The sequence below is a fragment of the Gnatocerus cornutus genome, chromosome 9 (assembly GCF_029298725.1).
Source record: "Gnatocerus cornutus isolate USDA-ARS CGAHR chromosome 9, icGnaCorn1.1, whole genome shotgun sequence".
Lineage (NCBI taxonomy): Eukaryota > Metazoa > Arthropoda > Insecta > Coleoptera > Tenebrionidae > Gnatocerus > Gnatocerus cornutus.
The window spans coordinates 6,459,322-6,477,368 of record NC_142241.1 but is presented as its reverse complement, the minus strand read 5'-3'; the positions used below and the strand labels follow the sequence as shown (position 1 = coordinate 6,477,368).

Sequence of the window (18,047 nt, the reverse complement as noted above, 5' to 3'; positions counted from 1 at the left end):
TGGCATTTATTATTACACACTGCACTACGAACCATAAATGTGCACAGATTTTCTTTAATTATCTTAGGGACTTAAGATTTACAGGAACACCGAGAGGAATGCATTTACACTGGACTTTAAATGAGAAATGTTCTTATTAATGTCCATCTTGCATTAGCACATGCTCGATTACCACCTCAAAAAAAGTTGAAGAACAACTTTTTTCACATCATTCTATATTAATATGTTCCTTTTTGCACCGAGCACTAATGGCACTTTATATAATGTACACAAAACAGGATGCCACAGAGTCGTCGAACAAATACCAAGAGCAATTAATTACAGTTTCGGGTTATTTGGTGGACTTTCCACTAAATATGACGAAATTTATTTGGAACATTCATATGCATCTCGTTGATTTCAAGCAGATAATTACAAACTGTTAGAGCATTGAGCGCTGAAATGAGTTGTAGAACGGAAATAGAATATTTGAAATGAAATTTTGCGGTGACGGAAAGTGCTTTGATCAAAATTTCGTTACTTGGAAGTGGTAACAACACATTTTCTCTCATTATAAAATAAACCGAAATCTTGAATTATTAATTGTGTTTTAATAGCAAAAAATCTGAGAACATTAAACAAAAATTGGTTGAATCCGACAAAAGCTTATCTTCCCAAGCTTCAGATTGAATTATTGATTAGAATCTAAAAATAATTTCAAGCTGATGACGGTGACTATTATCCAAAGAAGGTAAGACTTTTGAAAGACTGAGAAGCTGAAAAATCAAACATGCTAAAACACGAAAATACGAACCAAAAATAAAAACTTTATCAGTCTGTAAAAAGTGCAATCAAGCAAACACATTTTTGTTGTTAATTTTATAGTTGAGTGACGGAACGTGAAGGATTTTTCTTTATTACACCAAATGACAGCGTTTTCCCACATAAAAAAAATTACGACCGCGAGAACGGAGACGAAATGTTGACATCTAAAAGCATTTGTTTTGCAGCGGTTGGCCATTTTCGCGTAATGAAGTTTTAAAACTACTTTTCTTTCGGCATTATCTTTTCTGATGTTCCCGAATGAAATATCAAGCGCAGTTTTGTACAGTACAGTGATTTTGAACTGGCAATGATGCATTATGAGTGTTATCAAATTCCGGGACACCTCTGTGGCAATCTGTATCAGACAGATCCTGGATTTGTCACCGTTACATGGCATTGTTCAATTTAATTGAAGTAACGGGGAGGTAAACCATGATCTGCACATCTTAAACATTAAACGCTAATGATTGTATTAACTGATTATACTCGATACAATGCCAGTTTTTTATGAAACGCAGTTGCTCGCTTTTTTAAGAATTGCGAAAGTGGAAACGTTCGAGCTTTAGGCACTAAATGGTTGGCATAATTCAATGCGATTTAGCGCTTACGGTTTAGCCTTTCGTAGTCTTGATTCGGCTGTGATGTTGAATGTTAATGTTCACTACCCCCGCGAGCATAAAACGTAATTAGCATTTAATGCTTCTGTTCTTGTATAGATAGTTTGAGGTTTGCTGAATGTTGTAATACCGCATGACGGTGTTGTTTGCATTTTAGGATGCGGTAAGTGTTGTATCTCTTCACAAACACTTAACTTCTTAGAACGTAATGTGAGTAGCCAAGACTATAATAGTGGTAAGTGTTCATACTTACTGCCTGTCAGTCATTATAATCGTAACACATCACATTGTACATCCTAACCCCAAGAAAACGAAGTTTTATTTTTCATTTTCTTCATTGAATTGTTTTGTAGCTGAATGTGATGTCTTTTTGGTGTCAATTTGTGGCTTATAGGTGCTAGATCTGCAGCGGGTGCTCCATGCGGACCCTTCGTCGTGTGACTCGTCCCAGCACCCTGCTGAAACTAGCAGCAAAGTGAGTTTCGTAGCTGCATTGCACCACTATCATTCAGCTTTTGTGCCACAATCATGTTCCTTTTCATTTTGATTTGATCGCCTGAAGAAGACCGTGCAAAACGCGCTCCAAAATATCAGGGATGAGAAAACTCCCGCGGGGATATTTTGGGGTGCTCGTTGTTTCAGTGTTTTAATATAAGGAAAGAAGTGTGTACATGTCCGGTATTTATGTGCCTAACGTGTAGCAGTAGTCTTTAGTTGGTCTAATGTGGCTTATAGGTGCTAGAACTGCAGAGGGTGCTCCATGCCGAAATCTCACCCTCCACAGAACAAACACGCTCCCCAGATACCGAGACCAATGTGAGTTCCACTCACTGGCTTTGCGTTTTGTCAACATTTTCATAGAAACAGTGTTTACCGATTCTTTCTTTGCATGCACGCCGAGACGCACAAGAACCACACAAACAATAGCTTTTTAGATGCAGTCCGTCCCGGTGTGTATGAACTATTAACTTCTTCAGACCATCTAACTAACTTCTGTTCTTGGTTTTTTGGATTTGAGTGTGCCTCCTCCTGGAGAACTGTCGAGTGTCAGTAATACCTTGTCAATAACATGACACTGTAGTCTTTGGACTTCCACGACAGACAAACTAACAACTAACATTGATAACAACGCGATACAGCTTCTTAGACATTATCAAACACAACACACAACACACGACAAGGCTTGCAGCTTCATTAACATCTCCCACCGCATCACAACGTTGGTTTTAATTTCTTGTTTTTTTAGAATAAAGTCACGGAAAAATTCAAAAGACCGTTTAAAAAGAGGCACTCCAGTGTTTACCACCAACCCTCTAACAGGGTTAATAAATACTTGGCGCAAGCAATTGAAGCGAGGAGTGTTGACAGAGAAAAGTCGACCCATGTTAACCTGTTTACTCTTTGCTTTAAAGACAGCAGCAAGGAAAACCAGGTCAGTATTAAGTTTTGATAAGGTTAAATTCCATGTCTGAGTTAAATTATTTTACCATAGAACTAAACTTAACCAAATTACTTTCAAAGTTTGTGTTTGAATTCGGGGAAGCAAACGCGGTTCGGATTCAGTGTTAAAATACTAGAGGAAGGCAAGACATACTATTGAATATTCCGAGCAAGTTTCACGATTTAATTGACTACAGCGCTTGATTTATTTCTAATGAAGTAAACTGCAATACTGTATTAGGTAGATTCTCATTTTCTGGAGTTAATAAGAATGATATATCGTTACTGCTTAGAATTACTGTAATACCAGGAAGCAGGAGCGGATTCCTCAGAACTCTCTTAGGACTAAAAATTTTGCTCCTTCGATCTATAATATCGAATTTCAGTCAGAAAACGGCTAAAGTTTAGTCTTCCGGGCAAATTCCGGGGCGTCATACATCCGGAACTGGGACATATATTAAAACTTGGACGATTACAACTCGTTCTTGGCTTATATTTGAAAGCGTTACTTTTAACTCGAAAGTTTCAGACCAAAAAACCGAAGAAGAAATCGATTCATTTAAGCTGAACGCGACGAAATTTCAGTCACCTGACTTCGATTTAATAAAATTTGAGATTTCCGGGCGATCTTAAGTATTTCCGGGACTAAAGGAACGCAAAGGTGGTGCAAAAATCGCAAGAGAAAAGTCAAACTAAAATTGCCGCGTAATTTCCCACCCGCTACGCATTTTCTTTCAAACTCTTAACTGGTTCGAAACATGTAATTTTAGTCCCATTTTCTCCGCTTGCATTTCACAAAGGAAGTCGATGAAATTTTCATGAGTTTCATAACAAACATTTGATCTTTTTTCATATAAAATATTTGTGTCTTTCGTATAAAATGAACGCGAGATTTTTCTTACATATCCATTTTACGGTGTTTTGTTTTTAGTATCACGACGATTTGGACGTAGGCTACAGTTCATCGCTAGTCTGCGCGTTAGTGTTATTGGTCCTCCTTGGCTTCCTTCAAGTGACGGTCCTTCCTCGGACCATCATTTTACTCTTATTGTTTCTGACGGCGTTCGTTTGGATTTCCGTGGTTCTTATGTTGTTATTAGCCGTTCGTTTGAGGTGGATTCTGTGGGATATCTCTCACAGTTTCGTGTTAAGACTGGCCATCACTGTTTTTACCATAGTTCTAATATACACAGTAGCTCAAGTTAATGTGGTAAGTATCGGAAAATGGGGGAAATCGAAGAATAACCGGAAACTTTCAGTTTACTTGTCGACCACCAGACGAGGCGAAATGCGCCCCAACGACTGCCAACGTGACTCTTGACAGCAGTTTTCAAGAAGCCGACCATCGAGCGTGCCCTCTACCCCAATACATAGTTCTTTCATGCGCTTTGGGTTACTTAGCCGTTGCAATATTTCTAAGACTTCCTATTTTGTTAAAAGCAGTTTTGTTGGTGATCATGTCGACGGTGTACATCCTCCTAATAGAACTATCACACACTAAATTATTCAAGTGCTACGACAGAAGAGTCAAGTAAGTAAACTCGCGCCATCTGATCCCAACTTACGATGGTTTTTAGCCCGATTGATGGTTTGGTGATTCCGGCGGACGTTTTAAGTGTTGTCCAAGTTCTTATGTTTGTTCTGGCCGTGCTTTTGCACGGCCGTCAAGTTGAGTGGACCGCTCGTTTAGACTTCTTATGGCAAGTTCAAGCTAACGAAGAAAAACGCGAGATGGACGCGTTGCAACATTCGAATAAAAGAATCTTGTTTAATTTACTTCCCGCTCATGTTGCAACCCATTTCTTAGATAATCAATTCCGCAATAATATGGTGAGTTTTTGGTATCGGTAATGTGCCGGCAACACTTTTTCTTTTTGATTTGTTTTCTTGATGTTGTCTGCACAAAAGTGTTAACATAGAAAGGCATTCTCTTACAGAATACTCTATCACAGGAACTGTACCATCAAAGTTATTCAAGAGTGGGTGTTGTTTTTGCGTCAATCACAAATTATCATGAATTCTACACGGAGTTGGATGGAAACAACCAAGGTGTAGAATGTCTGAGATTACTTAATGAGATTATAGCCGACTTCGACGATCTCTTAAGCGAAGAGCGATTCAAAGCGATCGATAAGATAAAAACCGTTGGTTCCACCTACATGGCGGCAGTTGGGTTGATGCCAGATTTAAGAATCTTAGATGAGGACGAGACCACTGCAGGCATCCACCTGAGTACACTCGTTGAATTCGTGTTTGCAATGCGCGACAGACTACTCAATATCAACGAGAACTCGTACAACAATTTTATGCTAAGAGTTGGTAAGTAATGCCAAACTATTTCAACGGAGCAAATAATACGTCGTATTTCATTGTAGGAATCAATATAGGGCCTGTAGTGGCAGGGGTTATAGGTGCCAGAAAGCCACAATATGATATATGGGGTAATACTGTCAACGTTGCAAGTCGTATGGATTCCACGGGGTTGCCAAATCATACACAAGTAACCGAAGAAGTTTATCAAGTGCTAAAATCCTATCCGTATGAATTCCAATGTCGCGGAAAAGTCAAAGTTAAAGGTAAAGGGGACATGACCACGTACTTCTTGATTGATCGGAAACAGCCGGGGACTTTAAGGGTTGAGGAGCTCAACAGCTTACGGTCCAATTCTACCTCAAGTAAGTTCACATTTATTAGCGTTTAACATTTTTTGTCGGCAAATCAACACGAAGATTACGATAGAAAATAAATAAATTACGAAGGAAATTGTTTTTAACAAGCTACCAAAGTTTTTTGATCTCTTTTGGGCATCATAAACTTAATTAGCACTTCCCGAGAGAGTAATTTAACGAGTTTTACTACTGGTTAGTTTATTTCTTACTAGCAGTTCACATCTGGAGAAAATGCACTGATAACAGATGGAAACAATTCTGAGTACCATTACGCGGATATAATCGTAAATCTGTAGTTCGATTTCAAAGTTTTAAAGTTCTTCTAAGTTGGAGTTTTAAGTTAACGTCGCGGAGTTTGCGGTCCTCAGTATTCGAATATTTTTCGCACATCTTGAGCTGAATTTGTGAAATTTGAATCCGCGAATTTGTCGGTTTCAGGGCAAATTTAATTTTGAAATTATGTGATTGTCATCACCACGTTTCCCCCATCGTATGGAGGTTGATCATTCATTTCCATCCCTTGGTGTATCATGGTTGTAGTGGTTTTTCATTACCAGTAGCCTAACCTGATCGGCAAAACCATAGTAAATATTATTGACCTTTCAGATCACTGACTGGAATGGAAAAATTGAAAAGGAACACAATAATGTTTAAGATAAATATCTAAAATATAAATGTTGCTGATTATCCGTAGTTTCACTTATCGGGATTCTTCTGTACCCCAAAGTAAAGCGTGAAGCTTATTTAAAAGTGTTTGTCGCTTGGACGTAGCACCTAATTTAGAAAGCTTTGTTTGAATTAATAACACTAGTCATAAAAGCACTTTTTTCTCTATGACACGTGTTGCAGCCACGAGCAACATGTATGGTGGTGTGGCCACTCCTCTGGCTCTCTTACACCACAACGAAATGAACGGTAGAACAAAACATCCAGCGCTTCAAACGCGATCGAGTTCTCGAGAAGACAGTTATAGTGGTGTAAGAAACGCTATGAGGTTACCTCCTCTCCGGGAAGCGCCTCATAGAGATCACACGAATAACGGCTGTGAAAACGAACCATTGTTGCCTTCGGCAGCGTGTAAAGGAAGCAGAAATGGTAAAAAAATGGCGCAAGAGGAGAATCTTCCGCCGCCGCCGTTGCCACCGCATAAGAATTCCTATCAACCGGTGCAGAGGCAGGCACAGGTTAGTTGTGATCTTATTAAGGTGTTGTACTGATGTTGTTTTCTAGGATATGAAATACACTCCTCCTTGGCCACGAGCTCCAAATCCGTATTCAGCGATTTCCGCCATACCTTCGGAGAATATGAAGCCGTACTTGAAACCGCTGCCGAAACCGCCTGGGAAGGAGTCGCCTAATAGACATCACAGAAAACATCACAATGGGGCGACAGGACCCGTACCGCCCCCGCATCAATTCATCGCTCATCAAAGCACGCCTGAACGTACTCCAGAGTTGTTGAGAAATAAGATCCAGACTAGACATAATCCTCTTCAGAACAGACATAGTCCGTTGCATTCGAGACATAGCCCGCACCAAAGACACAGTCCTTTGCAGAGACACTACTCCGATGAGAGCATAGGAGGGTTATATACCAGCGGAGTTCCTCAACGGATCCACTCTTCGGCTGATGAGATCAGCTCTTTGAACCACTCACCGAGCATCAGTAGCTCAGATGAGAGTTACAGTAGAACCACCGATGCTGACGCGTCACCTTGCGTGTCTCCTCCGTTACCTACAGATACCCAACAGTTCCTATTTCCTTCGGATATTCAAGTCAATCCGTGCTCGTCACCGGAAGTTTCACCGCGAGCTTCTTTGGATTACATCCCCGCTAACTGTTCTCTGAGAAACAATTCGACTGATAGAGTTAACGCCAAACGTAATAACCTCCCTCCAAACGCTGTTCTAGCTCTCGCTGGCACTTGCAACACTGTTGATTCTTCGATCGTAACGAGCCCTCCAGTTCTCGACGGTGAAGAGAGTTGTAAAGGCGAAAGTTGCGCTAGCTTTGAATTCGTGATTCGCCCGAAGCAAAAACCAACGTCACTTTTAAGAGCTAACAGCGCGAACGGCGCGGTTTCGAAAATTCCAATCAAACAGAAGAGCTTAGATAAACGCACGAGGAACGACAGTGACTCTGTTTTGGAGTGCAACAAATTGTCAGCGAATTGTAAAAGATCACCGAGTTTCAAAGAAGCTGAAGAAATTAGAGAGTTGCTCAAAGAGGACGAACGAAGCGAAAAGAGTTTAAAAAAAGACGGCTGTTGCCAGACTGATAAGAAAGATCTGAGACGGTTTAAGACCTCTCCGTCAGGTTTCCGAGATAAAGTCTCTCCGAATAATAAAGTTAATAACACGGAAAATGAGAATCTCATTGGACCGTTCGAGAGGGAGATCCAGAAGTTGTTGGATGAACAGAATCTACTCCAAAATATCCCTCCAAAATTCGAGCTTAATCAGCAGAATAAAGATCTAGCTTTGGAGCCTCTAGTAAGGTATGCTCCAAACAATAACAATCACCAGGTGGGCCTTGCAGCGATACAAGCTCTAGCTCTAGGCTTGAGAGTGAATCCTACAGGCAGTGTTACCCTACAGTGCATGTCCCCTCCTAGAGCAAGCAGCAAAGAGGGATCACTTAAGCGGGGAGCCTCCCCTGGACCGTCCGAATCTCATAAACAGCCAAAAGTCTCGCCTCTTGACAGGTATTGCATAGAAACACTCATATCGTGTTTCATCTAATCAGTAGCGGGATACACCTCATCTTTTTCTTGCTTTCTTAGGAAATTTAATTTGATTTTCCCGCGTAGCATTGGCAATTTGCTTTGGATTCTACGTCACGCTACTCAGTTTTACATATCAAGTGCTAGAATTTTGGTTTAATTCCCATATTTTGAAGGCGCCAAATTCGATCTTCATTCATTTCACCAATGTATCTCGCTATGAACTACTAGCTTTTTTTAGCTTCATTAACACAACTCATGCTGCTTGCTCGGCACATCATGCTTGCATTCATTTCATTTCAGTATTAAAGGCACTAACCCACGTCAACTCCAATTCTATTTTCTTTCTTCTTATCTCTGTATTATTTCTCCGCAGAGCTCCAAAATCGACTGTAGAAGTTGATGTAGACTGTGATATGCCTGAAGTTCAGAAAAGAGACGATGACACCGACCTCGAAAGCTTCGAAAGAGAGGAAAGACAAATGGAAGAAGAAGCCAGGGTAAGTCTCATTCCTACCGACTTTTTTTCTATTCATACAAATCTAATTCCACGCAGCCTGTGGATCGAGAGTTGGTAAAATCTCTGTACAATAATTACGTGAACAATTTCTATCTATCGCGCTTACAGGAGGAGGAAGTAAAAAGACTTCTTGAGGAAAAAGTTCAAGAGAAGTTGAGAAATCTTGAGAACGGTGGGGTGGACAGTCAAGGAGGCGCTGAAGGTAGCCAGTCGGAGTGGTCGGAGGACGAAGATGGCGGGGCGTCAGAACCTTTGTTAAATGATCGAGAGTCTACAGGTTACACCACGGATGATCCCGCTTTGGAGAACATCTCTATGATACACGAAACTGGACTCACGGACGCTGAAGGTGAGTGCTCTTGAGTGCTGTTCATCTTTGATCCCGTGTCTCTTTCAGGTGCATTAAGTGACGTGAACTCAGCCTATAACGACCACAACCACGACGGCGACATGGACGACAACACGAGTATGTCGTCGCGAGCGTCTTCTCGCATCTTCGATTCGGACGCTATGATGTCTTTAGATTCTCTAAGTGCTCTCTACGACTCCGAATACGATAATTGCTACCGAACTGATGACGATCTAAATGCAGTACCTGACCTCGACAGACTCAACTATTTTTCAGTGCCTGCGAATGACGTTCATCTCGCAAATATTCGATCGATGAGTGAGAGTATAACTCGGAACTTTGGACAACCTCGAAGTGAAACTGATCCAGATAGTGATGTTTGAAGTAGGTGTGATTGATTAGAATGAGTTGGTAAACAAAAGACTATTTGTCGATATTAATCTAAATGTATATTTCTTGCGTTTTGGAAGTGAGGTGATGTCTACAGAGTTAGAAAATGGAGATTAAGCATCGCCGACTTCATCTTATACCAAGCCTGTTCAATAGCTTCCGAGATCTGTTCCCGCGAAGTAGGCCATGAGTACGTGAGGCGTGCGTACGCTAGCGCCACTCTCGACAATTTCTTGAAACACAGTTCTGGCATTTTTTGATTTTTAATTATATATTTCTGATTAGTAGCCGTTTCCGCGAAGAGAATGATCTGTTTTCTTTATGGAAGTTCGGAGAAATCGCTTTCCTTGCATTCCAGATGCCGTAATTTTGGATGAATTTATCCGACATACCTAACCTATCATCACTTCAACTTTCAAAGTGACGGAAATGTCACCAAAATGAAAGAATTATCACTAGAATTTGATACGTTTTTTCGTCGTTGGGGTCGCTGGCGTATGTACGGCGATGACCTTGAGGGAACTTTTTGCAAAGGGGAGAAATCAAAATTGAACAGGCTTGGTATAAGATGGAGTCGGCGATGGATTAAGATTCGCGAGACGTCCTCTGTTGGCGCACGGTTGAAACAGCAAGTTTAATCAATAAAGTTTGGTATTTTATTTGATATTTAGATTAGAATGCAATGGTGCTTCTAGCGTGAAGGGACTGATTTACTTGTGATTTTTTAATAGGCAGCTCTCTAACAAGCTGGATATGATATCACTCACTTGTAGTTGGTTTAAACCAAAGAATGCAATTTTTTACATAGTTTGTTGTATCACTGATAATTTTATTACATAAACTAAAAGAACAGATAGTGGCTCAAATTAACTCGTATCTATGGCGTCTCTTTTATGTACATAATTCTGTTCGTTTAGTTATTTATTTATCTTTTATCAGGACAACTAATCTGTTACCATCGATGCAATACTATTTTAATTACATAGTTTATTAAGTTGTGCGATTATGAATTGTACTTAAACTTTGTATAGATCTTAAATTTTGTACTTGTAATTTCTTTTTATAGTTTTGTTACAGCATAAAATGTATTATTTGTTGGATTGCGTTATGGTTCGAGTTGAACTGGAACGTAACGTGGTTTTCTGTTTCTGTGATCACCATCTCTAAATGTAGCACTAAAAATATATTGGTGGTATGTACATATTTCTATTTTCTTCAAATATCCGTTCTTGGTGTTTTATTATTGTTGTTCTCTTTGTATTCCTGTTTTCTGTAATTATATTTTCTACTCTAATCTGTAAAGACTAAAATTGTCTTACTATGTGTTGAAACATTTTTAATGATTTATTAAAATGCTTATAAAGTAAAACCAAATACATTTTAAGAATATCAATACTCCGTTTCATGCTTTTAACCTTATCAACTGAAAACGCGAGTAAAATTTCCTTGAAGTGATAACGTCCACATTCTCGAAATTAAAAACGCTTTACGTCCACATTCTCGAAATTAAAAACGCTTTAAATAACGTGTTGCAAGTGTTGTTCAAATGCATTATATTACTTGTTTATAGATAACACGGAAAGCTTTCCCCTCCTTTGAAGTGTCGATTAAATGTAGCCACGGTACGAATTTTTGTTCTGTTCTTGAAGAAGCAGCCATGAAGTTTTTACTATTCGTTCTGTTGATCGGAACGTGTCTTTGTATACATGTTCCGGATCATTTCAAAAAAGGTGAATATTGAATTTTTCTTAATAACTCAACTACTTTTAATTTAGATTCCAACAAGAATTTATGCGAACCACATATTTGCAGCAGAGTCTGTGTTCATAAAAACGTGGGACACGTAAGTGGATTCTGTATTAATAACGAATGCAGTTGCATGTAACGGTTATGTATTCTACTATTACTCTTTTGGACACAACTCCATTTGTGATGTATTAAAGGTTTTAATTAAAAACAATATTCAAATTACCAACATCACGTTATTTCCTCAAACCCATTTGTACTCCATTGTTTTTTGCACCGGAAACTTCCTATCAGTACCTAATTTGCCCGTTTTTAAGTTTTACGCTAATTGTGAAATACGTATTTTTTATCTTTGGGCGTCAGCAAAGTTCTGTTTATACAGTATGTCCCTGGATTGAGTTCATTGAGAGGAAAAAAAACGTTATTTTTTCATATAGTAAAACATTTTGGGAATTTACAAAAAATTTATTCAAAAAAATCATAACAAGTTATGAAATTAAATACACAAAATTTAACCGGTTAGAACGCATCTTTTGTACATAGATTGTAGATAATTTTGTCCGTAAACGCATTTTGATTTTCGCCTTTTTCCGCCCTTAATTTGGCCAACCGTTCGATATCTCTATACAAATTTACTTTCATTTCCGCAACGAGGAGGTTTTTTGACTTAAACCTTATCACAACTATTTGTCATAAAAACGACTGATCAGCTGTAATTAATTAAAAATTAATTAAAAACGCTCACTTTTTTGTGAATTTTCACAGTGTCAAAGTTATGAGATCGTTCTTAAAGGTGGTACAAAATGGTTTATACCAACATGGAATACACGGATATGGTGCTTCTCTATGGGGAAGGTCGGGGCAAAGCGTCTGTACAGTACCCGTGTCCCAATGGCTAAATGTGGAAAACAAGTGGATAGATAGAAATGAACCAGTGTTGTGCCCCCCTCGTTCGCCAGACTAAATCCCTGCGATTTTTTCTTGTGGTTGCATATGAAAGAGTTGGTGTACGCGAACTCCGTGAATTTAGTGGAAAAATTAAGTGAACGTGTGAATGCTGTGGCTGAAACAATGCCCCAAAACCCAGCAATAATTGTGAGAACACCAACTTCAATGGCTCGGAGAATTCAGGCAAGCATTAACAGTGATGGACGGCATTTGGAGCAATTTTTTAATTTTGTGTACTCATTTCCATAACACCCTGTATAACTTGCCGCCCGATTTTTTTATTTTACTCGGAAATAAAATTTCACGTCGTTCAATCTTTTATTTTGTCGTGTATAGTGTCTTGCAACTGATAATTTGGTCGATTTTTCAATTGTTTCAATCGTTAATTTCATATTATTTGTCGTGCTAAAAAATGCTACCCATAAAAAATTACAGCATTTTTCGTAATTTTGGAAATTTTTGTTTCGTGACCATATCTCAGAGTACAAATAACACATTTTTTTGAAAAACCTAAAACTCAGTACACATTACAGGGTCTCCCTCTATACAGGGTGTTATGGAAATGAGTACACAAAGTTAAACTGGTAAGAGAACTCACCATTTGCAACAACTTTTCTTAATAATTTTTTTTCGAAATCGCATGTTTTTAAACTAATTTTTCCCCCCCATATTTTGACGAGTCGCCCACCTGCCATTGAATTGCTATAAAATTAAGGAACAAAAAAGCACAAAAAACTCTGCGTTATCAGTCCGCCCGTAAGAAACTTTATTAATGGCTAGTCTAAACTAATTTGGGGGGGCGCGGTGGTGTTTAGCCCTGTTAAGTTTAAGATAAACTAAAAAAAATTGGGAATTTACAAAAATTTTATTCAAAAAATTCATAACACTGTTATGAAATTAAATACACAAAATTTAACCGGTTTTTTAAATAATTTTTTCCGTAAACGCATTTTGATTTTCGCCTTTTTCCGCCCTTAATTTGGCCAACCGTTTGATATCTCTAAACAAATTCACTTTTATTTCCGCAACGAGGAGGTTTTTTGACTTAAACCTTATCACAACTTTTTGTCACAAAAACGACTGATCAGCTGTAGTTTAATTAAAAACGCTCAGTTTGTCCTGAATTTTCACAGTATCAAAGCTATGAGATTGTTCTTAAAGTGCAAAAGGTGGTACAAAATGGTTTATACCAACATGGAATACACGGATATTGTGCTTCTGTATGGGGAAATTCGGGGCAATGCCCGGGAGGCAAAGCGTCTGTACAGTGTCCGCCAGACTTAAATCCCTGTGATTTTTTCTTGTGGGGGCATATGAAACAGTTAGTGTACGCAAACCCCGTGGATTCAGTGGAAGAATTAAGTAAACGTGTAAATGCTGTGGCTGAAACAATTCGCCAAAACCCCGCGATGATTGTGAGAATACAAACTTCAATGGCCCGGAGAATTCAGGCATGCATTGATAGTGAAGGACGGCATTTTGAGCAATTTTTATAAACAATCCTGGACAATTGTGCTTTTGTGAATTTATTATTGTTTTTTTTTCGTACAAACAAATGAACGGCGAAGTATCACCTGGATGTAAACACTCGTTTTTATGAAGCATTGGTTTTTGCCGCATAAATGAAGGTTAGTATCTTTAATGCATAGGCGGGTAACGCTTTTCACAGCAAATTTTCATTGATTTTTAATTCGAAAACGAAAGCATTTTTAATTTTTTTTTATTAAAAAAAGTTGTTGCATATGTTGAGTTATCTTACTAGTTTAATTTTGTGTACTCATTTCCATAACACCCTGTATTTTGAATCTACGATATTGATGCGCTTTCCTATTGGAATCACTGCCAATAATCTTATCTTCCAATTGACAGTTTTGATAAGATAAGCTTGTTCAGTTTTCCTTTGTCATCGTTAAAAGCAGTTTTATTGCAATGGAATTGTTAAAAGAACGCCCAGAAGTCCTAACTTTGCTGAATACCGTCGCCCAAGAGCAAGGCTTGCAGAACCACACCATATCTTCAGTGCAACTCAACAAAAAAGGAGAAGGAAATTTAAGTCTCCTCTTCATAATCACAATCAGTGATTCCAAAAAGAAACTGTTGGACGTAGTGGTTAAAGCAGCTTTCTTGGACGAAGCAGCGAGAAATTCCTCTCCAATCGAAAAAGCATTTCTCAACGAAATCTACGTCTACACAGAAGTATTGCCCGCCTTGGAAAAATTAAAGAGCGACGTGCCAATTTTCATTCCGAAGTGTTACAAAACTCTCAGCGAAACAGGGAAAGAACTGTTATGTCTGGATAATTTAAAAAGCCACGGCTTTGAAGTCTTCGATAAAACTGATTTAGACGACGATCATGTCAGTTTGATTTTTAAAATGTATGGGCAGTTTCACGCCTATTCTTTCGCTTTGCAACATCAAAAACCGGAAGAGTACAGAAAAGTTGTCGAGAAGTTGTACAACATGTACTCTGTTTTTCTCGACAACCCGAGCTATGGCATCGAAGGATTCTTGAAAGGTCAGAGCGAAAAAGTTGAGTCGTTTCTTGTGCCCGGACAAGACGACGTTCTCATCGAGAAATATAAGAAGTATACTGGTAGAGGTGTAGTGGACCAAATGACTGAAGTTGTAACCGCGAAGACTGAGCCGTCTGTTATCTTACACGGCGACTGCTGGAGCAACAACATGATGTTTAAATACAAGGTAAAGACAGTTTATACAAACGCTAGTTAAATGCTTTTTTTAGATTAAAAATGGTGAGAAGAAGTTGGATGAGATGCGATTTCTAGATCTACAAATCGCGAAAGAGGGAAGTCCCGTCTGCGATTTGTCGTACTGTTTCTATTCCGGTGTTACAAAGTCGCTTTTGGATAATCTCGATAAATATTTACGGATCTACCACGAGAATTTCTCCGCTTTTTTTAAGAAACTGGGAGGTGATCCTAAAGAAATGTTTTCGTTTGACGTTTTGAAACAACACTGGAGGAAGTATGCTAGATTTGGGATGATAATGGCGTTTGGAATACAGAGGATGAAGTCGACAGAGCGAACGGAGGGTGCTGAAAGCGTCGGGACGCTCAATGAAGAGAAATACAAGATGCGCATCAAGGAACTTCTTAACCATATGTCCAAACTAGACGCTTTGTAACGATTTTTGTTTGATGAAAAATACATATATTATTGACTAGTCATCAACTTGTAGATAATTCAATTTTAACGGCTGAAGACTGAAAGAAATTTTAAAGCTGCCGCGACATCAGCGCCCTCCACCCAATAATGTTGGCAGCAACTTCTGTCACAATTTGTCAAATTTGAGGTTAGTAAACACATCAAAATTTTGCTCAATTCATTTAAATAAACTCTTTCAGACTTCCCTGGTGAAGTTTCCGCACCCCCAATACCTCTCTCAACAGGAATGAACAGCGACAGCAGCGAAGAAGAAAGCGAAGCACGACCCTCCCTTCACAGGGTGGCGAAAAAATCCACTTATTCCAGATCTTACCCCATTCGCAGACTCCCGGGAGCTACTCAACATCAAAAAACTCTAACTGTCGCAAATCGTTTTCTCGAAAACTTTAACCCTGAAACAAGCGTTCGCGAGAAGCGGAAATTAAACCGTAAAATCAACCCTCCTAGTAATATAAGACGTCCTCCTGGAGCTCTGTATGATGAAAATGGGGTGCATATAGCTAGTTGCACTGATTTGTGTGATTGTTTGAATGAGGATTGTCTTGGCTGCTTTTTTCCGTGTCCAAAATGCGGCTCGCAGAAATGTGGGATAGATTGTAGGGTGCATAGAAAATTTGTTTACGATCAGATTGAGTACCATGGATATGATATTGTGGTCAAGAATCCTTTACTTAAGAATTAATGTATAAATTGTTCTGTGCTGTGACTTTTGTTCTTGCTCTTTTAAGTAGAAGAATCAGGCGATATAACAACAGGTTTTATGTTAAAATAAATTTATAATTAAGCAGTTCCTGTAATTATTTATCTTATGAAGTGTTATTAATAAATATGCCCGAGTACTTCTGCATTTTATTTTCAACCTGCGGAAACTCGACTGGACTGATTTCCATGCATTTTTCATGTCTGACACGAACGATTGTTGTAGTGGAGTTTCCATAACAACGCTTTTCTTTGGTCGAACTTACCAGGTCAGAATTGTTGGTTTTTCGCTTCGTTAACATGTAGTTTAATTTTTTATTTTCGTTTAGTTATGTTTGTCATCACAATGAAGAAGAAGAAAAAGTAAAAAGCACCTCAGCTATTGTGGATTATGTTTTATGCTTCGCTATTGTACAATCACTCGAGTAATGTAAGTATGAATTTATTTCTCTTTGTGCTAATTATAAAAAAAATCTTCTAGATGTTATAGAAAACAGAAGATTGGAACAATTTCATCGACTCATTTATGCGGTTGTTGCCTGCTTGTTTCTAGACGCTCATCCACAATCTAATAAGTGTAATAACTGTTGTACTCTTCGTCACAGTTCCAGAAATGTTCTTTAGAGTTCACTTTGTATTTATTTCAGTTTAGCTTTGAATGATTGAAAAGTTGTCTTCATTGTTCATCTTTATTTCGAGATATTTCAGTGTTTTCACATAGTTCAGGACCGCACTTTTAGATTTTACTAGTATTTAAGACCTTTATGAAGACCCTTATCAAGTCCGTCCATGGAAACTTAGACTATAAGCTCTTGTAAAAGCACTTTTTATTAATAAACTTATGATTTTAAAATTTCGTTTCTAACGTTTTTTGAAGTTGGACATGGTTATAATAATACTCCATTAGCTTGGAATTAAAAATGTTATTTGCCTTCTTTTCACATTTGCAATTAAACCACTTTTCCTTAACTTTGAGTTGCCGATTCTTGAAACTGTTGGCTGTTGGATAGCAAAAGATAATTCTAATTTTAATAAATAGTTCTTTATGGAAAAAGTAAGTAATAGTAGATTTTGTTATAAGGCAGAAAAGTGGTACTTTTTGTCGAGCAATTAAATTGCAGTAGCAAGGCGAAATCACCAATACTACTTTTTCTCCAAACGTTAGATTCAGTTTCACGACCTACAATGAGTGAACGCAAATTGAACTATAAACATGGCCATCCATGTAGTTGTCATTGATGACATTTACTGTGAAAAATATTGGTTTCAAAGAGTTTCAAAGTTAAGATCGTGCAAGGACCATGCAAAATGTGAGTCTCAAATAGTAACCGTCACAAAAAGTACTTTTTCTGCCTAGGCAGACAAAGTGTTTCCATGTCAACAAGCGCTTTTCATTACTTATAACAAAATTGCCAACTTTACTGTTTAAAAACGACTAAAAAATAGTGACTTTTTGTGACGTTTCGGTTTTTTTTTAAGAGAGAAAATTTGTTGCACGAGTTGACACTGAAGATTTGATTCATTCTATCGTAACCAACAAAATTTTGGATTTGTATCTTTGATGAAATAAGGAAATATAAAAGTGTTACCAATTTATGAAAATAATGGAAGGCCTACTAACACTTTCACGTTTTCATTTATGAGATGCTAATTTGAATAGCAGCATGTTTCTTTTGTTTAAGCAATAATTTTCCCATATTTTCTTTGAACAATTAGCTTGCTAATCATGACAAATGCTCTACAAGATTATCATTTTCTTTTGTGTGATAATAGCGGCATTATCGCTCCTCGTAAAACTGGAACAAAACATTTTCTGAAAAATTTTGTATTAATTTTACCCTTCATTCATTCGATCACACGTTCCTTTTAATTCTTCCTTTCAGAATTCAAATAACTTTCGCACCTGTGCAACAGAGGGCGCTGAATCTCTTGACCAACCGCAACATTCCATTCCTA

At 38.2% G+C, this 18,047-nt stretch overlaps 3 protein-coding genes and 2 long non-coding RNA genes across 13 annotated transcripts in view; all 5 read left to right on the top strand.

Annotated features, from left to right (window-relative positions):
• rut (adenylate cyclase rutabaga) overlaps positions 1-10,711 on the top strand; it is a 47,978-nt gene extending 37,267 nt beyond the window's left edge. For 2 of the 9 annotated variants that reach the window (XM_088046600.1, XM_088046597.1), the window contains exons 9-22: positions 1,816-1,896; positions 2,157-2,237; positions 2,668-2,853; positions 3,793-4,071; positions 4,121-4,392; positions 4,439-4,691; positions 4,799-5,180; positions 5,237-5,536; positions 6,380-6,714; positions 6,761-8,235; positions 8,630-8,753; positions 8,810-8,827; positions 8,882-9,122; positions 9,171-10,711. In XM_088046600.1, coding sequence (XP_087902726.1) covers positions 1,816-1,896; positions 2,157-2,237; positions 2,668-2,853; positions 3,793-4,071; positions 4,121-4,392; positions 4,439-4,691; positions 4,799-5,180; positions 5,237-5,536; positions 6,380-6,714; positions 6,761-8,235; positions 8,630-8,753; positions 8,810-8,827; positions 8,882-9,122; positions 9,171-9,505 — 4,362 coding nt within the window. In that variant the 3' untranslated portion in view covers positions 9,506-10,711. Of the gene's footprint in view, positions 1-1,815; positions 1,897-2,156; positions 2,238-2,667; positions 2,854-3,792; positions 4,072-4,120; positions 4,393-4,438; positions 4,692-4,798; positions 5,181-5,236; positions 5,537-6,379; positions 6,715-6,760; positions 8,236-8,629; positions 8,754-8,809; positions 9,123-9,170 lie in introns of all 9 variants that reach the window. The other 7 variants (XM_088046598.1, XM_088046604.1, XM_088046601.1 and 4 more) reach the window with 7 other exon arrangements.
• A 444-nt stretch (positions 10,712-11,155) lies between these two features.
• On the top strand, positions 11,156-11,483 carry LOC148168242 (uncharacterized). The gene is made up of 2 exons (XR_015770826.1): positions 11,156-11,242; positions 11,288-11,483. It is a non-coding gene; the product is annotated as an uncharacterized LOC148168242 (long non-coding RNA).
• Positions 11,484-13,991: 2,508 nt separating this feature from the next.
• On the top strand, positions 13,992-15,491 carry LOC148168241 (uncharacterized). The gene is made up of 3 exons (XM_088046375.1): positions 13,992-14,906; positions 14,950-15,347; positions 15,406-15,491. Exons 1-3 carry the CDS (start codon positions 14,136-14,138, stop codon positions 15,407-15,409), a joined length of 1,173 nt encoding a protein of 390 aa, XP_087902501.1. The 5' UTR covers positions 13,992-14,135; the 3' UTR covers positions 15,410-15,491.
• On the top strand, positions 15,427-16,231 carry LOC148168240 (ARL14 effector protein). The gene is made up of 2 exons (XM_088046376.1): positions 15,427-15,519; positions 15,572-16,231. The coding sequence occupies exon 2, from the start codon at positions 15,619-15,621 to the stop codon at positions 16,072-16,074; it is 456 nt and encodes a 151-aa protein (XP_087902502.1). The 5' UTR covers positions 15,427-15,519; positions 15,572-15,618; the 3' UTR covers positions 16,075-16,231.
• Positions 16,232-16,340: 109 nt separating this feature from the next.
• On the top strand, positions 16,341-16,944 carry LOC148168239 (uncharacterized). The gene is made up of 2 exons (XR_015770807.1): positions 16,341-16,516; positions 16,573-16,944. It is a non-coding gene; the product is annotated as an uncharacterized LOC148168239 (long non-coding RNA).
• Positions 16,945-18,047: the final 1,103 nt, after the last annotated feature.

What these genes read in the sequence shown, in the direction of transcription:
- LOC148168241 (XM_088046375.1), top strand. Translation starts at nt 14,136, where the DNA reads ATGGAATTGTTAAAAGAACGCCCAGAAGTCCTAACTTTGCTGAATACC. An exon ending in ACATGATGTTTAAATACAAG is followed by an intron (nt 14,907 to 14,949) that starts GTAAAGACAGTT and finishes TGCTTTTTTTAG; the next exon opens with ATTAAAAATGGTGAGAAGAA.
- LOC148168240 (XM_088046376.1), top strand. Translation starts at nt 15,619, where the DNA reads ATGAACAGCGACAGCAGCGAAGAAGAAAGCGAAGCACGACCCTCCCTT.